Genomic DNA, 22783 nt, shown 5'->3' with positions numbered 1-22783 from the left:
CGTTAAATAGGGGCAGAGGTGGGCGTTACATTAGTGTGTGTGTTATGCGTTTATTACCCACCTAAGTTGCCGAAATAACTTTGCAAAGTCTCCGTTTTCGCCTGTCAATCAGGCTGGTCAGGTCGCATGGGCGTTGTCTTCCCCCAGATTTGGCGTAGTTTTCCGTTGGTGGCGTAGTGGTGTGCGCATGCCCAAAGTCCGGAATCCTCTTCCAGGGGATTTAAAATAGCGCGGTGTTCGTTATTGCATTGGTGATCGGTGGGCGCGGCCATCTTCCTTTGGCCGCGCGTGCGCAGAAGCGGCGCTCTGCTGGCCGCGGCTTCAGGAAAATGGCCGCCGCGATATCCATCTGCGCACGCGCGGCATCCTGCGGCCATTTTCCTGAAGCCGCGGACAGCAGAGCGCCGCTTCTGCGCACGCGCGGCCAAAGGAAGATGGCCGCGCCCACCGATCACCAATGCAATAACGAACACCGCGCTATTTTAAATCCCCTGGAAGAGGATTCCGGACTTTGGGCATGCGCACACCACTACGCCACCAACAGAAAACTACGCCAAATCTGGGTGAAGACACCACGCCCATGTGACCTGACCAGCCTGATTGACAGGCGAAAACGGAGACTTTGCAAAGTTATTTCGGCAACTTAGGTGGGTAATAAACGCATAACACACACACTAATGTAACGCCCACCTCTGCCCCTATTTAACGCTATTTTTATCCCATCTTCCAAAAACGTGGTGACAGGTTCCCTTTAAATGTAGATGTGTCTAAATATTTTAAAAGCATTACAAAAAGAAGAATGTTTCCTTTGGTTACTAATTGTGAAACTACTATATACTTGATATACAGCAAAGATCCTTGAATAATGAATTATCATTGATAGATAATGATGAAGGTTTTTTTTTTTTTTTTTGGGGGGGGGGAATTATTGCAATTACACATTTTTTGTTATACACATGTTTGTTTCCTTTGTGTGTATTGGAAAATCACAAAAAAGAGAAAAAAGAGCAAATTGGACATAATTTCACACAAAACCCCAAACCCATCTGTAGCAAGTAACAGGTGCGGGCAATATAAAAATCCCACCTTAAACCAGATAAAAAGGAGAGAAGTTGACTCAACCATTGCATTGTTTGTCTGAGTGTGCCACACTAAAGGTACCTTCACACTAAGCGAGTTTGCAGCGAGAATGACGACAATCCGTGACGTTGCAGCGTCCTGGATAGCGATCTCGTTGAGTTTGACACGCAGCAGCGATCTGGATCCCGCTGTGACATCACTGGTCAGAGCTAGAAGTCCAGAACTTTATTTTGTCGCTGATCACCCGCTGTCCATCGTTGGATCGGCGTGTGTGACGCCGATCCAACGATGTGTTCACTTGTAACCAAGGTAAACATCGGGTTACTAAGCGCAGGGCCACACTTAGTAACCCGATATTTACCCTGGTTACCATTGTAAAAGTAAAAAAAAAACAGTACATACTCACCTTCTGATGTCTGTCACGTTCCCCGGCGTCCACAGGGTTATGCGCTGCTGCCGAGAGCTTCCTGCACTGACTGTGTCAAAGCAGAGCACAGCGGTGACGTCACCGCTGTGCTCTGCTTTACTGCCGGCGCTGACACATTCAGTGCAGGAAGCTCTGAGCAGCAGCGCGTAACCATGTGGACGCCGGGGGACGTGACAGACATCAGAAGGTGAGTATGTAGTGTTTTTTTTTTTACTTTTACAATGGTAACCAGGGTAAATATCGGGTTACTAAGCGCGGCCCTGCACTTAGTAACCCGATGTTTACCCTGGTTACCCGGGTGCTGCAGGGGGACTTCGGCATCGTTGAAGACAGTTTCAATGATGCCGAAGTCGTTCCCCTGATCGTTGGTCGCTGGAGAGAGCTGTCTGTGTGACAGCTCCCCAGCGACCTAAACAGCAATGCTGCAGCGATCGGCTCATTGTCTATATCGCTGCAGCGTCGCTAAGTGTGACGGTACCTTTAGGAGAACATAAAAAGAAGAAGAGAACTGTCTGAGGACTTGGGAACCAAAATTGGTGAGCAATACCAACAATCCCAAGTCCATCTCCGGAGATCTTGATGTTCTTTTGTTCATGGTGCGCAACATAATCACGAAGTTTACAACGCATGGCACTGTAGCTAATATACCTCGACAGGGACGGCAGAGAAAAATTAATTAACCCCTTAATCCCATATGACGTACTATCCCGTCGAGGTGGGGTGGGCCTTAATTCCCACCGACGGGATAGTACGTCATATGATATCGGCCACGCTCACGGGGGGAGCGTGGCCGATCGTGGCCGGGTGTCAGCTGACTATCGCAGCTGACATCCGGCACTATGTGCCAGGAGCGGTCACGGACCACCCCCGGCACATTAACCCCCGGCACACTGCAATTAAACATGATCGCAGTGTTCCAGCCGTATAGGGAAGCATCGCACAGGGAGGGGGCTCCCTGCGGGCTTCCCTGCGACCCTCGGAGCAACGCGATGTGATCGCGTTTCTCCGAGCATCTCTTACCTCCTATCCCTGCAGGCCCCGGATCCAAAATGGCTGTGGGGCTGCATCCGGGTCCTGCAGGGATTACTTCCGGGTCCAGTGCAGGTGCTGGTAAGCCTGCAGCGCTGTCAGTCAGATCGCTGATCTGACAGAGTGCTGTGCAAACTGTCAGATCAGCGATCTGTGATGTCCCCCCTGGGACAAAGTAAAAAAAAATAAAAAATTCCACATGTGTAAAAAAAAAATAATAATAATTCCTAAATAAAGAAAAAAAAATATTATTCCCATAAATACATTTCTTTATCTAAATAATAAAAAAACAATAAAAGTACACATATTTAGTATCGCTGCGTCTGTAACGACCCGACCTATAAAACTGTCTCACTAGTTAACCCCTTCAGTGAACACCGTAAGAAAAAAAAAAAACGAGCCAAAAAACGCTTTATTATCAAACCGCTGAACAAAAAGTGGAATAACATACGATCAAAAAGATGGATATAAATAACCATGATACCGCTGAAAACGTCATCTTGTCCCGCAAAAAACAAGCTGCCACACAGCATCATAAGCAAAAAAATAAAAAAGTTATAGTCCTCAGAATAAAGCGATGCCAAAATAATTATTTTTTCTATAAAATAGTTTTTATCGTATAAAAGCGCCAAAACATAAAAAATGATATAAATGAGATATCGCTGTAATCGTACTGACCCAACAAATAAAACTGCTTTATCAATTTTACCAAACGTGGAACGGTATAAATGCCTCCCCCAAAAGAAATTCATGAATTGCTGTTTTTTGGTCATTCTGCCTCACATAAATCGGAATAAAAAACGATAAAAAAATGTTATGTGCCTGAAAATGGTACCAATAAAAACGTAAACTCGTCCCTCAAAAAACAAGACCTCACATGACTCTGTGGACAAAAATATGGAAAAATTATAGGTCTCAAAATGTGGAGACGCAAAAACGTTTTTGCTATAAAAAGCGTCTTTTAGTGTGTGATAGCTGCCAATCATAAAAATCCGATATAAAAGAAGCTATAAAAGTAAATCATACCCCCCTTCATCACCCCCTTAGTTAGGGAAAAATAATAAAATTAAAAAAATGTATTTATTTTTATTTTCCCATTAGGATTAGGGCTAGGGTTAGGGTTAGGGCTAGGGTTAGGGCTAGGGTTAGGGCTAGGGTTAGGGCTAGGGCTAGGGCTAGGGTTAGGGCTAGGGTTAGAGTTAGGGCTAGGGTTAGGGCTAGGGTTAGGTTTAGGTCTAGGGTTAGGGCTAGGGTTAGGGCTAGGGTTAGGGTTGGGGCTAGGGTTGGAGCTAAAGTTAGGGTTAGGGTTGGGGCTAAAGTTAGAGTTAGGGTTGGGGCTAAAGTTAGTGTTGGGGCTAAAGTTAGGGTCAGGGTTTGGATTACATTTACGGTTGGGATTAGGGTTAGGGGTGTGTCAGGGTTAGGGGTGTGGTTAGGGTTACCATAGGGATTAGGGTTAGGGGTGTGTTCGGATTAGGGTTTCAGGTAGAATTGGGGAGTTTCCACTGTTCAGGCACATCAGGGGCTCTCCAAACGCGACATGGCGTCCCATCTTAATTCCAGTCAATTTTGCATTGAAAAGTAAAATGGCGTTCCTTCCCTTCCAAGCTCTGCCATGCGCCCAAACAGTGGTTTACCCCCACATATGGGGTATCATCGTACTCAGGACAAATTGCACAACAAATTTTGTGGTCTAATTGCTTCTCTCACCCTTGGGAAAATACAAAATTGGGGGTGAAAAGATCATTTTTGTGAAAAAATATGATTTTTTATTTTTACGGCTCTGCATTATAAACTTCTGTGAAGCACTTGGTGGGTCAAAGTGCTCACCACACATCTAGATAAGTTCCTTAGGGGTGTCACTTGTGGGGGGTTTCAATGTTTACACACATCAGGGGCTCTCCAAACGCAACATGGCGTCCCATCTCAATTCCAGTCAATTTTGCATTTAAAAGTAAAATGGCGCTCCTTTCCTTCCGAGCTCTGCCATGCGCCCAAACAGTGGTTTACCCCCACATATGGGGTATCAGCGTACTCAGGACAAATTGTACAACAACTTTTGCGGTCCATTTTCTCCTGTTACCCTTGGTAAAATAAAACAAATTGGAGCTGAACTAAATTTTGTGTGAAAAAAAGTTAAATGTTCATTTTTATTTAACCCCTTCATGACCTTGGGATTTTTCGTTTTTCCATGTTCGTTTTTCACTCCCCTCCTTCCCAGAGCCATAACTTTTTTATTTCTCCGTCCATATGGCCATGTGACTGCTTATTTTCTGCGGGACGAGTTGTACTTTTGAGCGACATCATTGGTTTTACCATGTCGTGTACTAGAAAACGTGAAAAAAATTCCAAGTGCGGTGAAATTGCAAAAAAAGTGCAATCCCACGCTTGTTTTTTGGTTGGCTTTTTTGCTAGGTTCACTAAATGCTAAAACTGACCTGCCATTATGATTCTCCATGTCATTATGAGTTCATAGACACCGAACATCACTAGGTTATTTTTTACCTAAGTGGTGAAAAAAAATTCCAAACTTTGCTAAAAAAAAAAAAAAAAAAAAAATTGTGCCATTTTCCGATACTCGTAGCGTCTCCATTTTTCATGATCTGGGGTCGGTTGAGGGCTTATTTTTTGCGGGCCGAGCTGGCGTTTTTAATGATTCCAATTCGGTGCAGATACGTTCTTTTGATCGCCCGTTATTGCATTTTAATGCAATGTCGCGGCGACCAAAAAATCGTAATTCTGGCGTTTCGATTTTTTTTCTCGTTATGCCGTTTAGCGATCAGGTTAATGCTTTTTTTTATTGATAGATCGGGCGATTCTGAACGTGGCGATACCAAATATGTGTAGGTTTGATTTTTTTTTTTAATTGATTTATTTTGATTGGGGCGAAAGGGGGGTAATTTAAACTTTTAGATTTTTTTTATTTTTTCACATCTTTTTTAACTTTTTTTTTTACTTTTGCCATGCTTCAATAGCCTCCATGGCCAGGAAAACCAGGTGTGCTGTGAGCGCCGACCTCAGGGTGGCGCTCACAGCTACCGGCGATCAGTAAATATAGAGGTCTCAAGGACCTCTATGGTTACAATGGAGAAGCTTTGCCGAGCTCCGATCATGTGACGGGGGTCGGCGATGCGCTCATATGCGGCCGCCCGGCCGGGTGCGGTAGTTAAATGCCGCTGTCTGCGTTTGACAGCGGCATTTAACTAGTTAATAGCGGCAGGTGAATCGCGATTTCACCCGCCGCTATTGCGGGCACATGTCAGCTGTTCAAAACAGCTGACATGTCCCGGATTTGATGCGGGCTCACCACAGAGCCCTGCATCAAAGCGGGGGAGCTGACCTCGGACATACTATCCCGTCCGAGGTCAGTAAGGGGTTAAACATTCCAAAAATTCCTGTGAAACACCTGAAGGGTTAATAATAATTATTATTATTATTATTATTATTATTATTATTGTTTATTTATATAGCACCATTAATTCCATGGTGCTGTACATGAGAAGGGGTTACATCAAAATACAAATATCACTTACAGTAAACAAAACTAACAATGACAGACTGGTACAGCGGGAAGAGGACCCTGCCCTTGCCGGCTTACAATCTACAGGATTATGGGGAAGGAGACAGTAGGTCAAGGGTTGCAGTAGCTCCAGTGGTGTTGAGGTGGCCGTGTAGTCTTTACAGGCTGTAAGCTTCTTTGAAGAGATGGGTTTTCAGGTTTCTTTTGAAGGATCCAAAAGTAGTGGATAACCGGATGTGTTGGGGCACTGAATTCCAGAGGATGGGTGATATTCGGGAGAAGTCTTGGATGCGATTGGGTGAGGAGCGAATAAGCGTGGAGGAGAGGAGGAGGTCTTGGGAGGACCGGAGATTACGTGAGGGAAGATATTGAGAGATTAGTGTGGAAATATACGGAGGAGAAAGATTATGGATGGCTTTGTAGGTCAGTGTTAGTAATTTAAACTGGATACGCTGAGAAATTGGGAGCCAGTGAAGGGATTTGCAAAGAGGGGAAGCAGGAGTGTAGCGAGGAGAGAGTTTAATTAGACGGGCAGCAGAGTTAAGGATGGACTGGAGGGGTGCGAGAGTGTTAGAAGGTAGGCCACAGAGGAGTATGTTGCAGTAGTCGAGGCGGGAGATGATTAGGGCATGCACGAGCATTTTGGTAGAGTGTGGGTTGAGGAAAGGACGGATTCTGGAAATATTCTTGAATGTGGTTTTGAGCACCTTGAGGGGTGCAGTTTTTAGAATGGTGTCACACTTGGGTATTTTCTATCATATAGACCTCTCAAAATGACTTCAAATGAGATGTGGTCCCTAAAAAAAATGGTGTTGTAAAAATGAGAAATTGCTGGTCAACTTTTAACCCTTATAACTCCCTAATGAAAAAAAATTTTGGTTCCAAAATTGTGCTGATGTAAAGTAGACATGTGGAAAATGTTACTTATTAAGTATTTTGCGTGACATCGCTGTGATTTAAGGGCATAAAAATTCAAAGTTGGAACATTGCGAAATTTTCTAAATTTTCGCCAAATTTCAATTTTTTCACAAATAAACGCAAGTTATATCGAGAAAACAATGTCAGAATCGCCAAGATCCGTTGAAGCGTTCCAGAGTTATAATCTCATAAAGAGACAGTGGTCAGAATTGTAAAAATTGGCCCGGTCATTAATGTGCAAACCACCTTCGGGGCTTAAGGGGTTAAAGATTGCAATGCAGGATACTCTGGATGGTGGATTAGCAACCCCAATCAAGTTTGAAAGAAATTCAAGCATTCCTGCTGGCTCATGGAGCTTCAGTGTTAGCGCACTGCCAAAATGTACGTGAGCAAGCCGAAATCCTTCTGGAAAAGTGACTTGTGGAGAAATGAGACCAAGATACAGGTTTTTGGTAAAGCACACCATTCTACTGTTTATCAAAAATGGATTGAGACCTGTAAACAAAAGAACAAAGAACCTACAGACAAATAGGGCAGAGCTTTGATTCTGTGCAAGGCATATGAAATCAGAAGATTGCCAAAGGATTTTGGATCACAATGCAAACTGGGTTTGCATGCTAGGTCATGGGTCTTCCAGCCGGTTAATAACCCCAAACATACTTCAAGCATCACCCAGAAATGGATGGAAACAAAGCGCTGGAGAGTTCTGAAGTGGCCAGCAATGAGTCTGGATCTAAATCCTATTGAACACATGTGTAGAGATCTTGAAATTGATGTTGGGAGAAGGCACCCATCAAATAAGAGAGACCAGGAGCAGTTTGCAAAAGAGAGGTCCAAAATTCCAGTTGAGAGGTGTGAGAAGTTTGTTGATCGTTATAGAAAGTGATTGATTTCAGTTATTTATACCAGTGTGCAGCCAAAGATTAAGTTAAGGGTTCCAACAATTTTGTCTGGGCCATTTTGGGGGTTATGTTAAATTATGTCAAAATTACCATTTTTTTGTGTGTTATTCCAATACCTTCAGAGGAAATAAACAAGTGTATAACAAAATATGTTTAATTGCAATAATTTTCTGGGAGAATAACTTAATTTTCTGGAACAATTTCAAGGGTGCCAACACATTTGGCCATTACTTTATTATCGAAATCTACTGTGTATATATTCAGAAACAGTAAATATTGCTAATATGTTAAAGTGTTAAAAAAACACTTATGTATATTTTACCTTTTTTGGATAAGCATGTTTTAGGAATGTCATTGCAATTTCTTAGCACCATGTGATTTGAATATAACTAAATAAAAAAAAAAATAACTGCTAAAACCATAATCGTAATATGTATTTTACCTCTTTCAACAAGATCTTTAATGTAGGATTTCATAAATTCTTTCTCAAATTGTTCTCGGTCTTGATTGTTTTCCTCTTCATTCTCAGTATTCAAGATTTCATTTCCTTCAATGGGGTTATCAAGAAGCTTTACATATCTGACAAGAAAATAATGCAATATTTAGGATTTTCTAAAGCTCATCTTAATCCAAACAATGCTAAAATAGTGTCTGTTATTTCAACAAACTTTACATAAATCAATAGTACAACTGAGTATAAGACACTTTGTTATATCAGAGAAATATGCTTTTTTCCTCTCTTATGAGCCACTTCTTCTACACCCACCTCCTAAACGTATTATCCACGCTTAAAAACAGCTCAAAACCATCTTAGTCAAAACACTGAGGACTGTCAGCTAAATGAAGTATGAAGTTACAGATTCTATTACAACCTATGAAGCGAGGATCAGATAGAGACCCTAACACAGGCAGCATCTATCAAGAGTTTTATCTGACGCCAATGATGGATTCACAGCTATATTTCACAGTACTGCTGTGTAATGCCATGCATGTTGCTTCTGCTTCTGTTTGTGTGCTGTATAGGGTGAAAAATGCAGGAAACTATTTCTGTATGCAAGTCATCATTACAGCTAGTCTCTACCCATTAGTTCATAGAGAACTGAAAGTTGTAAATAGAGCCTGCAAAAGGGAAAACTGGTAAAAAAGTTCACGACAAATATTATGCCACAAAGTAGTGTTATTGCTAATGTATACATATATGACAGCCTATTCTGAATAGTTACCTGAAATGATATGTATGCTTAAACTCCTTGCCATCATATGACATAACTGTGCGTCATTATCGATAAGGGTTTCCAGCAAATTGACTGTTATGTCATGGCAATGACGTGGGCACATAAACTGTGCCTGCATGATCGCCACCAGGGGCTTGGCTTAAGTGATAGCCGAGCTCTGGCTATCACAACCATGGCTGGTGCCCACAATACCCTTGGCTGTTTAATCTTCTAAATGCCGCGAGCAATAGTGATTGCAGAATTTAATAGGTTAGGAGAGGCAGCTCTCTCCCCATCCGATCAGCACCCCTGCGACATGGTCGCAGGCTGCCAATGGTAGTCATAAGAACATATGATCCTCAGCAAAATCAAAGATCCCTTCATACAAAAGCTATATATAACCTACAGAGGCCAAGAAGAAGCAGTAGAATCCACCATATAAAAAAGTAAAAAAATGTATTCAATACAAAAATGTCACTGGTTTACCACAACAGAGAGGAGCTAGAAGACCGCAGTGTCTGATTTCTCCTACTCCTGCACTGATTAGAAGCACTTCACTTTCTTATTAAAAACGGTGTAAGTTTCTTTTGGCAGGGCAGTGCTCTGTTGAGAGCTCCATGAGCATTTAGGTGCTCAGCTATGCATTGTTAGCCACTCCCTTTCTTCTCCTACTTTGGTTTAACCTCATCTTCCCTCCCTCCATTCCTCTGTTATATGTGTGCGTATATTTGGTATATTTCGTTACGTTGTTCGTATTACCTTGGTAGTCTGGTTGATGTGTTACGGTATACTACTATTCCCCTCTTCCCTGGGTGGGGGAAGGGTACAGACTGAGGGCGGATTCAGGAGCTAAGGCAAGGTACATCAGATGTAATCTGGGGAACAGGGCAATCTAGGGTGCCCCTAGCATTATGGAAAAGGAAGGAGCTGCTGGTCCCGGGAAACCTGACAACAGAGTCTTGAGATTAGCTCTAACCGAAACTGTTTTTTCATCCATTATGGATCTTATCACTGCTCTGACACGGAAACTGCAGCAGCTCAGCCTGAAGGTGGCAGATCTATGCACTGTCATTTTACTCTGGCTTAACACATCAGGTTTGGGGACCATGACTCCCAGGAAATCCTTAGTGGAGCCCAAGATCGCTTTGCCTGACAGGTTCTCTGGGGGGCGTGACAAGTTTGTTGTTTTCAGGGAGGCCTATGAACGTTACTTCAAGTTATATCCTTGTTCCTCAGAAACCAAACAGTAGGTGATAATAGTCTTGCAACTTCAGGGTGACACACAAGCACTGGCATTCCCTCTCTCATCTCTCTCAAATTGCTCCAGATGGTGACGGAATTTTTTCTGGTTTTAGGTCATATATTCGATGACCATTATCGCGTCTCCCAGTCCACACTACGTCAGCTTCAGCAGGAAGACCATCCAGTGGAGGAATATTGCTCCGAATTTCGGAGGTCGTCCACGTAGTCAGTTCTGTGAAGGGCTGTCAGTAAGGGTGAAGGATGCCTTAGCCCTGTATGAGACTCCAGTTTCCTTTGAGGCAGCCATGTCTCTGGCTATCTGTGTGGATCGCCATCTTTACCAGGGACATAAAGAGTCACCCTAATGTGCAGGAGGTCCGGGGCCAAGGGAAACTTGGTCTGAGGCATCTGAGGAACCCATGCAGTTGGGTGGAGCAACTCGTTCTGCAATGCAGTCAGTTGTTCGGCGCAAAGAGGGAGTATGTTATTACTGTGGTAGAAAGGGCCATTTCATGGGCACATGTCCTTCCTTATCTAACTGTTAACAGCCACAGGAAAATTAAGGAGCCTGGGTTGCAGGGAGATTAGCATCTCAGGTGTACATATCTCCTCCATGGGTAGGACACAATTTTTTCTGCCTTCTGAAATTAATCCATCACTCTCTGGACAGTGGGGCAGGGTTTAACTTGATTAATGCTAGGTTCATCCAGGTCCAGGGCTTCAAACCACATGCACTGTCCAGATCTATACCCATAATCCCAATCAACTCTGCATCCTTGAGACAGTGGTATTTTACTCAAGCCGTCCAGGGGTTATACCTACAGGTAAGGGCCATGTACTCAGAAGGTTCACTTTGCACAACCTTGTGGTAGATTGGGAGATTTGGGAGGTGGTAAAGTGGAGTGAGTATAGTCAAGCATACTGCTTTGGCACCTGGCATGCAAGGGTGGATACTCAGTCTGTGTTTAAATACCTGTCGGACTTTGGGGATGTGTTCTCAGAGCAGGGGTGCCAAGAACTTCCTCCTCATCGCCCTTATGACTGTGATGTAAATCTTGTCCCTGGGGACAAGCTGCCAAAGAGAGGCAGGCCATGAAGGACTATATTGCTGAATGTTTGGCAAAAGGTCATATCAGACCATCCTCATCCCCAATTGTTGTGGGATTTTTCTTTGTAAAGAAGAAAGATGGGGGTTACACCCCTGCCTAGATTTCCACAAACTCAATCAGATCACGGTTATGAATCAGTATCCACTCCCTCTCACCCCAGACCTCTTAAATCAGATTGTAGGAGCTAAATGGTTTTCTAAACTGGATCTCAGGGGGGTGTATAGTCTCATTTGTATAAGGCTAGGTTCAGATTGCGTTAGTGCAATCCGTTTAGCGCTAGCGCTAGCGGATTGCGCTAACGCAATGTCTTTTTCGGGGCCGCGTTTAGGGGTCACGTTAACGTCCCCGCTCTCGCAGATCCCCGATCTGCGAGAGCGGGGAACGGACCTCTGGCGCGCCGCGAACGCTGCAAGCAGTGTCCTAGGCGCGCTACAAAAGACCGGCACATCGCTAGTGCATGCCGAAAATGACACGCGCTAGCAATGCGCTTTAACATTGCCGGCAATGGGAGTGCTAACGGGCGCAGTTAATTTTGCCGTGCAGCGCTGTCCGTTAGCGCTCTCCCATTAATGCAATGGGAACCTAGCCTTAAGGATGGAAATGAGTGGAAAGCAGATTTCAAATTTGCCTGAGGGACATTATGAGAACTTTGTGATGCCATTGCCATTTAGGTTGATGAATGCTCCTGCTATCTTTCAGCACTTTGTAAATGGCATTTTTAGTCACCTGGTAGGTATATTTGTTGTAATCTAGCTTGATAACATATTAGTTTATTCAGCTGACCTTAAGTCTCATCAGGTACATGTTAGGTATGTCTTACAGATATTCAGAGACAATACATTATTTGTCAAACCAGAGAAATGTATGTTCTCGGTTTAGGAGATCCTTCTTCTAAGATGTGCTATCGTCCACCAGTTTTCGCATAAATCTGGCAAAAGTCCAGGTGGTACTGGATTGGGATCATCCTGAAGATTTGAAGGCGTTACAAAGTTTCTTGGGTTTCTCCAACTAATAAGTTAATCAAAAACTTTTCGTTAGTGGCGAAACCTCTGATGGATATGACCAGGAAATGGACAGACTCTTCCAAGTGGTCCAGTCCATCCCGGGAGGCATTCAATGAAAGAGTGTTTTGCATCTGTGACGGTTCTCATACAGCCTGACGTCCCTCAGCCTTTTATTGTAGAAGATGATGCAGGGGCTAAATTGTCGCAGTGTGTTTCTCCTGGTAATTGGCATCCATGTGCATACTTTTCTAAAAAACACCCAGTCATCTGTGGAGAGAAATTATGACACTGGTAACAGGGAACTCTTGGCAATCAAGTGGGCCTTTGAAGAGTGGTGTAATTTTCTGGAGGGGACAGTTCATTCGGTTATGGTAATCACGGATCATAAGAATTGTATATCTAGAGTCTGTGAAATGTCTTACGCCTCAACAGGTAAGGTGGGCATTGTTTTCACCAGGTTTAATTTTTTTGGTATATATAAGCTGGGGAACAAGACCATTAAGGCAGATGCCTTATCTCATTGTTTTCATGGGGGTGGAGATAATTGGGAACCAGTTTCTATATTACAAAAAAGGGTGGTTATTGGGTCTATATGTCCGACCTTGAAAAATAGGTTGTTAACGCTCAGGGTTTGCACCCCTGCTTCCTTTCCTTTAGGTAAACTGTTTGTGCCTGTGAATCTCCATTTGAGAGGTCTTAGTGAACATCATGATTCAGTCTTTTTACTCTGTGTTTTTAGTGGTAAGGGGTGCATCAGGATGTCCGGGAGCATGTGGCCACCTACACTGTCTGTGCGCGTTCTAAAACATCTCATACTCGTCCTTCCGGGTCTCTCCAACCATTGACAATTTCTAGTAGACCTTGGAGTAATTTATTGGTCATTTTTATCACTGATCTATCAATGTTGGTGGATAATACTGTAATTTTAGTGGTGGTGGACAGATTCAATTAGATGTCACATTTTATTGCGCTACCCGCTTTACCTAACGCCAAGACCTTGGCGCAATTTTTCATCAGTGAGATAGGAATATTATATAGGATCCCTACCAATATTGTGTCTGACCGGGGGGGTGCAGTTTATTTTTAAATTTTGGAAGGCATTTTGCCCTCGTTTGGGGATCTACCTGTCATTCCCATCAGCATTTCACCCACAGTTTATTGGGCAAGCTGAACAGGTTAACCAGAATCTTGAGACTTATCTCATGGATTTTGTGTCTGAGAATCAGAAAGATTGGGTACCTACTTCCTCTAGCTGATTTTGATGTATCATTGTCATGAGTCCACTGGTAAGTCCCCGTTTTTCAAGGCATACAGGTTTCACCCTCAGTTCAGCTCATTTACTAGAAATTATTCTTCTAAATACCTAAAGAAGAACAATATTCATCATCAATTACATCTGTGTGGCAAGGGCTTATTGAAAATTTGAAAATGATGGGGTCCAAACATAAGAGTGTGGCTGATCAGAGACGTTTGGTGCATCTGGACCTGTGTTGGTGACTTGGTGTGGTTGTCCTCAAGGAACATTAAGTCGAAGGTTCCCTCTTGGAAACTGGGTCCCAGGTTCATCGGTCCTCATAAGATTGTGGCCGTCGTCAATCCCTTAGCATTCTGCCTTGCTTTACCACTCACTTTCAGGATCCATAATGTGTTTCATCGATCTCTACTCAAAAAATACTTTGTGTCCTCTGTACCCTTACTGGTACCATGATCTCCACTTCTTTTGGACTGTAATTTAGAATTTCAAATAGCCAAAATTGTTGATTCTCGCTTAGCTTGTCGGTTGTTTCAGTATCTATTACACTGAAGGGAGAAAACCACTGTTTGGGCACACGGCAGAGAAGGGAATGAGCGCAATTTGACTTTTTGAATGCAAAATTTTCTGGAACAATTGGAAGACACTATATCGCGTTTGGAGAGCCTCTGATGTGCCTAAACAGTGAAAATCACCCACAAGTGACACCATTTTGGAAACTAAACCCTTCAGGGAACTGATCTAGATGTGTGGTGAGCACATTGAAACCTTAGGTGCTTCACAGAAGTTTATAACATAAAAATAAAAAAAATCTAATTTTCCCTACAGATATGCTTTTAGCACAAAATATTGCATTTTCATAAGGGTAACAGGAGAAATTGCAGCATACAATTTGTTGTGCAATTTCTCCTGAGTTCGTCCATACCCAACATGAGGGAGAAAACTACTGTTTGGGTGCACTGCGGGGCTCGGAAGGGAAGGAGCAATCATTAGCGGATGTCATGTCCCAATTGGAGAGCCCCTGATGTGTTTAAACAGTGGAACCCCCACACAAGTGACCCCATTTTGAAAACTAGAGCCCTCAAGGAATGTATTTTGATGGGTGGTGAGCACCTTGAACCCCCAGGTGATTCACAGAAGTTTATAACGTTGAGCTGTGAAAATAATAAAATCACAATTTTGTCACATAAATGTTATTTTAGCCCCAAAATTAGCATTTTCTTAAGGATAACGGGAGAAATTGCACCATAAAGTTTGTTGCACCATTTCTCCTGAGTACGCCGATATCCCATATGTGGGGGATTACCACTTTTGAGGCACCATATTGGAGTTCAGATTTTGCTGGAATGGTTTGAGGCTGCCATGTCACATTGGCAGAGGGGCTGAGCTGCCAGAGCCACAGAACCCACCTATCTGTGAACTTATTTTACAAACTATACTCCTCAATTAATTCATCTAGTGGTGCAGTGATCATATTGACAGCACGAATTGTATACCATTTAGGGTTGATGAAACAATAAATTACTTTTTTACCACTAAAATGTTGTTTTAGCCCCCAGTTTTTAATTTTTCTAAGGGCTAACAGGATTTTTTTTTTTTTTACAACAAACTGAGGTCCATTTTTCCTGTATGCGCCAATACCCTACATGTAATCGGGAAATATTTTTCAGACACAGTGCAAAGCGCAGAAGGCAAGGCGCTCCAGATTTTACTGTTATGGTTTGCAGGTGCCATGACCCACTGGGAGAGCCTATAAGGTGCCAGAACAGCAGAACACCCCATAATTGACCCCATTATACAAACTACACCTCTCAATTAATTCAGGGATCATATTGACACCACAATTTTATACCATTGGGCAGTGAGGAAAAAATAACTACATTTTTAGAAACAAAATTTTGTTTTAGATTTTACACTTTCACTCAAGAAGTGGGTAAAAATGGCACCAAAATTTGACCCACAATTTCTACTGAACGTGGTAACACCCCATATGTGACAGTATAGTACTACTTAGCCATACGGAGAGACTCGGGGGGAACGGAGTGCTATTTTGAATTGGTTTTATTTAATTTTTACGCTGTTCCTCATGCGGTATAAGTGACTAGACAACTTTATTCTTCGGGTCCATGCGATTACAGCGATACCAGATTTATATCAAGTTTTTATGTTTGGCTGCTGTCACACACTAATAGATGCTTTTTATTGTGAAAACTAGCTTTTTTATCACCATATTTTGAGATCTATATTTTTTTCATATTTTGGCCCACATAATCATGTGAGGGCTTATCTTTTGTGTGACAAATTGACGTTTTTATTGGTACCATTTTTTGGCACATGAACATGATATTTTTTGATCGCTTTCTATTCTGACTTTTGGGGGGGGCAGAATGAACAAAAACCAGCGATTCAGGATTTTTTCCATTCCGTACCATTCCATGTATGGTAATTTATAAGGCCGTTTTATTCTTCTGGTCAGTACGATTACAGCTATACCTCATTTGTATCTTTTTTATGTTTTGGAGCTTTTACACAATAAAAACTATTTTATAGACAAAATAATTATTTTTGCATCGCTTTATTCTGAAAGCAATAACTTTTTTTTATTTTTCCACTGATGAAGCTGTATTGCAGCTTGCTTTTTGTGGGACAAGATGACGTTTTCAGCGTTAGGCTGGAGTCACACAAGCAATTTTAAAATCGGTCCGATTTTGATACAGGAGAGTCGGACGAGTGCAATGCAAGTGTCATGCCTTTTCTATGCGAGTACAATCCAATTTTTCACACCTATTATCCGATTTACATCAGAATGCAGTGCGATTGCTATCTGATTGCAATGAGATCTTAACATGAGCTTTTACATACAGCAATTCTGTCATTTACACATGGTTTTCAAACTAAATATTCTTCAAAGCACACACACACACATACCGTATATACTCGAGTATAAGCCAAGATTTTCAGCCCAAATTTTTGGGCTGAAAGTGCCCCTCTCGGCTTATACTCAAGTCACGGTCGGCGGCAGGGTTGGCGGGTGAGGGGGAGAGGGCGCTGAGGCATACTTACCTGCTTCCGGCACTCCTGGCGCTGTCCCTGCAGTCCCACTGTCTCCGGGTGCCGCAGCTCTTCCCCTGTTCAGCGGTCACGTGGGACCGCTCATTAGAGAAATGAATATGGACTCCACTCCCATAGGGGCGGAGCCACATATTCATTTCTCTAATCAGCGGTAATGGTGACCGCTGATAGAGGAAGAGGCTGTGGCACCGAAGACCAGCTGTCCGGGGGAAGGAGCGGGACGCCGGGAGCAGGTAAGTATTACATATTCACCTGTCCGCGTTCCACACGCCGGGCGCCACTCCATCTTCACGGCGTCTCTCCGCACTGACTGTGCAGGTCAGAGGGCGCGATGACGCATATAGTGTGCGCGCCGCCCTCTGCCTGATCAGTCAGTGCAGAGAGACGCCGGGACGGGACGCTGAGGAGCTGCAAGCAAGAGAGGTGAGTATGTCATTTTTTTTTAATTGCTGCAGTAGCAATGGCACAGCTTTCTATGGTACAGCTATGGGGCAATAATGAACAGTGCAGAGCACTATATGGCACAGCTATGGGGCAATAATGAACGGTGCAGAGCACTATATGGCACAGCTATGGGGCAATAATGGTGCAAAACACTATATGGCACAGCTATGGGGCAATAATGAACAGTGCAGAGCACTATATGGCACAGCTATGGGGCAATAATGAACAGTGCAGAGCACTATATGGCACAGCTTTCTATGGTACAGCTACGGGGCAATAATGAACGGTGCAGAGCACTCTATGGCACAGCTATGGGGCAATAATGAACGGTGCAGAGCACTATATGGCACAGCTTTCTATGGTACAGCTATGGGGCAATAATGAACGGTGCAGAGCACTATATGGCACAGCTATGGGGCAATAATGAACGGTGCAGAGCACTATATGGCACAGCTATGGGGCAATAATGAACGGTGCAGAGCACTATATGGCACAGCTATGGGGCAATAATGAACAGTGCAGAGCACTATATGGCACAGCTTTCTATGGTACAGCTATGGGGCAATAATGAACAGTGCAGAGCACTATATGGCACAGCTATGGGGCAATAATGAACGGTGCAGAGCACTATATGGCACAGCTATGGGGCAATAATGGTGCAAAACACTATATGGCACAGCTATGGGGCAATAATGAACAGTGCAGAGCACTATATGGCACAGCTATGGGGCAATAATGAACAGTGCAGAGCACTATATGGCACAGCTTTCTATGGTACAGCTACGGGGCAATAATGAACGGTGCAGAGCACTCTATGGCACAGCTATGGGGCAATAATGAACGGTGCAGAGCACTATATGGCACAGCTTTCTATGGTACAGCTATGGGGCAATAATGAACGGTGCAGAGCACTATATGGCACAGCTATGGGGCAATAATGAACGGTGCAGAGCACTATATGGCACAGCTATGGGGCAATAATGAACGGTGCAGAGCACTATATGGCACAGCTATGGGGCAATAATGAACAGTGCAGAGCACTATATGGCACAGCTTTCTATGGTACAGCTATGGGGCAATAATGAACGGTGCAGAGCACTATATGGCACAGCTATGGGGCAATAATGAACAGTGCAGAGCACTATATGGCACAGCTTTCTATGGTACAGCTATGGGGCCATAATGAACAGTATGGAGCATCTATTTTTATTTTTGATATTCACCGGTAGCTGCTGCATTTTCCACCCTAGGCTTATACTCGAGTCAATAAGTTTTCCCAGTTTTTTGTGGCAAAATTAAGGGGGTCGGCTTATACTCGGGTCGGCTTATACTCGAGTATATATAGTATATATATATATGTATATATATATATATATATATATATATATATATATATTAGTACAGACCAAAAGTTTGGACACACCTTCTCATTTAAAGATTTTTCTGTATTTTCATGACTACCAAAATTGTAAATTCACACTGAAGGCATCAAAACTGTGAATTAACACATGTGAAATTATATACTTACCAAAAAGTGTGAAACAACTGAAAATATGTCTTATATTCTAGGTTCTTCAAAGCAGCCACCCCTTGCTTTGATGACTGCTTTGCACACTCTTGGCATTCTCTTCATGAGCTTCAAGAGGTAGTCATCGGAAATAGTTTTCACTTCACAGGTGTGCCCTGTCTGGTTTATCCCCTTCACCCCCGAAGCTTTTTCCGTTTTTTAGTTTTCGTTTTTTGCTCCCCTCCTTCCCAGAGCCATAACTTTTTTATTTTTCCGTCAATATGGCCATGTGAGGGCTCATTTTTGCGGGACAAGATGTACTTTTGAACGATGCCATTGGTTTTACCATGCCCTGTAACAGAAAACAGAAAAAAAATTCCAAGTGTGATGAAATTGCAAAAAAAGTGCAATCTCACACTTGTTTTTTGTTTGGCTTGTTTGCTAGGTTCACTAAAAGCTAAAACTAACCTGCCATTATGATTCTCCAGGTCATTACGAGTTCATAGACACCTAACATGTCTAGGTTATTTTTTATCTAAGTGGTGAAAAAAAATTCCAAAATTTGCTAAAAAAAAAAATAAAATTGCGCGATTTTCCGATACCTGTAGCGTCTCCAAAGGGCTTATTTTTTGTGTGCCAAGCTGGCATTTTTAATCATACCATTTTGGTGTAGATACGTTCTTTTGATCACCCGTTATTGCATTTTAATGCAATGTCGCGGCGACCAAAAAAACGTAATTTTGGCATTTTGATTTTTTTTCTCACTACGCCATTTAGCGGTCAGGTTAATCCTTTGGGTTTTTTTTTATAGATAGGGCGATTCTGAACGCGGCGATACGAAATATGTGTATGTTTGATTTTTTTTATTGTTTTATTTTGATTGGGGCGAAAGGGGGTTGATTTGAACTTTTATATATTTTTTATTTTTAAAAAATTTTTAAATGCTTTTTTTAAATTTTGGCATGCTTCAATAGCCTCCATAGGAGGCTAGAAGCATGCACAACTCGATCGCCTCTGCTACATAGAGATGAAGTACAGATCACCTCTATGTAGCAGAAATGCAGGTGTACTTTGAACGCCGACCACAGGGTGGCGCTCAAAGCAATCGGCCTTCAACAACCATAGAGGTCTCAAGGAGACCTCTGGTTGTTATGGCAATGTACCGATGACCCCCGATCATGTGACAGGGGTCAGCGGTGCGAGCACCACGGGCCGCACGGCCGGGAGCGCTAGTTAAATGCTGCTGTCAGCGCTTGACGGCGGCATTTAACTAGTTAATGGGTGCAGGCAGATCACGATTCCACTCGCACTCATTGCGCGCACATGTCAGCTGTACAAAACAGCTGACATGTCGCGGCTTTGAGGTGGGTTCACCGCCAGAGCCCACCTCAAAGCAGGGGATCTGCCAGCTGACGCACTATTCCGTCAGCTGGCAGAAAGGGGTTAATAAGTGAGATTTCTTGCCTTATAATTGGGGTTGGGACCATCAGTTTTGTTGAGCAGACGTCTGGTGGATACACAGCTGATAGTCCTACTGAATTGACTGTTAGAATTTGTATTATGGCAAGAAAAAGCAGCTAAGTAAAGAAAAACGAGTTGCTATCATTACTTTACGAAATGAAGGTCAGTCAGTCTGAAAAACTGGGAAAACATTGAAAGTGTCCCCAAGTGCAGTTGTAAAAACCATCAAGCACTACAAAGAAATTGGCTCACATGAGGACCGTCCCAGGAAAGGAAGACCAAGAGTCACCTCTGCTTCTGAGGATAAGTTTATCGGAGTCACCAGCCTCAGAAATCGCAGGTTAACAGCAGCTCAGATTAGAGACCAGGTCAATGCCACACAGAGTTCTAGCAGCAGACACATCTCTGCAACAACTGTTAAGAGGAGACTTTGTGCATCAGGCCTTCATGGTAAAATGGCTGCTAGGAAACCACTGCTAAGGACAGGCAACAAGCAGAAGAGACTTGTTTGGGCTAAAGAACGCAAGGAATGGACATTAGACCAGTGGAAATCTGTGCTTTGGTCTGATGAGTCCAAATTTGAGATCTTTGGTTCCAACCAAGGTGAATGGATGGACTCTGCATGCCTGGTTCCCACTGTGAAGCATGGAGGAGGAGGTGTGATGGTGTGGGGGTGCTTTGCTGGTGACATTGTTGGGGATTTATTAAAAATTGAAGGCATACTGAACCAGCATGGCTACCACAGCATCTTGCAGCGGCATGCTATTCCATCTGGTTTGCGTTTAGTTGGACCATCATTTGTTTTTCAACAGGACAATGACCCCAAACACACCTTCAGGCTGTGTAAGGGCTATTTGACAAAGAAGGAGAGTGATGGGGTGCTACGCCAGATGACCTGGCCTCCACAGTCACCAGACCTGAACCCAATCGAGATGGTTTGGTGTGAGCTGGACCGCAGAGTGAAGGCAAAAGGGCCAACAAGTGCTAAGCATCTCTGGGAACTCCTTCAAGATTGTTGGAAGACCATTCCCGGTGACTACCTCTTGAAGCTCATCAAGGGAATGCCAAGAGTGTGCAAAGCAGTCATCAAAGCAAAAGGTGGCTACTTTGAAGAACCTAGAATATAAGACATATACTTAACAAAAAACTGTGAAACAACTGAAATTATATTTCCACATGTGTTAATTCATAGTTTTGATGCCTTCAGTGTGAATTTACAATTTTCATAGTCATGAAAAGACTGAAAGATCTTTAAATAAGAAGGATCTTTAAATGAGATGGTCTGTACTGTATATATACTGTATATATATATATATATATATATATATAAATATAGTAAAAAAGGAACAGCACACTGGTGTAACTTATCTTTAGGGTGCAAAGCCTCCAGACAACCCGTCCACCGGTCGTCAGTATTCAGTATAGATCAAAAAAAGAAGCAGCACTCCATTTTCAAAAAGGTGCAGGATTTATTCAAATCCACATGTCTATGCGACGTTTCAGCTCTACTGAGCTTTTCTCAAGCCAAGCCAAGCCAAGGCTTGAGAAAAGCTCAGTAGAGCTGAAACGTCGCATAGACATGTGGATTTGAATAAATCCTGCACCTTTTTGAAAATGGAGTGCTGCTTCTTTTTTTGATCTATATATATATATATATATATATAGATTAAAAGTCGGCAATTCATATGTGAGTACAGTAAAATCACACTGACACGTTAGGATAGAATAGATATATACAGTATACATAGAATATATATATATATATATATATATATATATATATATGTATATATATATATACACACACGTCAGTAACATACACATATACATATGTATTTATATTACACAGAAAAATAGAGGAAAAGCCGGTAATTCATCTGCCGGCTTCTGTAAAATCTCTGCAGGAACTGACAGGATAGAATATATGGATTACATACACTAAATACATATAGAATAGGTAGATATATAGATGTCAGTGACAAATACAATTAGTACAGTGTGTGTGCAAATTACTGGACATGTATTTAATTAATAAAATATTATTTTACCTTAATGGGAACCTGTCACCTGAATTTGGCGGGACCGGTTTTGGGTCATATGGGCGGGGTTTTCGGGTGTTTGATTCACCCTTTCCTTACCCGCTGGCTGCATGCTGGCCGCAATATTGGATTGAAGTTCATTCTCTGTCCTCCGGAGTACATGCCAGCGCAAGACAATATTGCGGGTAAGGAAATGGTGAATCAAACCCTTAAAATAATAAACCAACAATATACCCATACCTGTCCATCTCTGTGTCCCACGCCGTAATCCATATCTTGGTTATATACAGTTTGCAACCAGAACGGTGCTAAGATGTGACCGATCCGGCTGCAAACTACTGGTGAATGAATGAGATGCTGCCGGCGCAGCATCAGTTACTAGTGGTGTCATCATGATGCTGCACTGACTCGCAGACTGACCTGCGCTGAACTCTGGAGCATGGGAAAATGAACTGGCTGCATGTATTTCTATTCAGCTGAGCATTCCGGTCCTCATTTCTCGCAGTGCACTTGCAAGTGTGCCCCCAGCCTTAAAGTGAATTGATCGCTAAAAAGATGGGATT

The 22783-nt window shown here is 42.8% G+C and overlaps 1 protein-coding gene across 2 annotated transcripts in view; it reads right to left on the bottom strand.

The window, feature by feature from the left end:
* LRRC2 (leucine rich repeat containing 2) overlaps positions 1-22783 on the bottom strand; it is a 611884-nt gene that overhangs the window by 5026 nt on the left and 584075 nt on the right. Inside the window, exon 8 of one of the 2 annotated variants that reach the window (XM_077280930.1) lies at positions 8319-8455. In XM_077280930.1, coding sequence (XP_077137045.1) covers positions 8319-8455 — 137 coding nt within the window. Of the gene's footprint in view, positions 1-8076; positions 8456-22783 lie in introns of those variants that run through there. The other variant, XM_077280929.1, reaches the window with a different exon arrangement.

This window comes from Ranitomeya variabilis, chromosome 1 (assembly GCF_051348905.1).
Source record: "Ranitomeya variabilis isolate aRanVar5 chromosome 1, aRanVar5.hap1, whole genome shotgun sequence".
In the NCBI taxonomy this organism is placed as follows: Eukaryota; Metazoa; Chordata; class Amphibia; order Anura; family Dendrobatidae; genus Ranitomeya; species Ranitomeya variabilis.
Note: the sequence above shows the minus strand (reverse complement) of the source record. Positions and strands in the feature narration are given on the sequence as shown.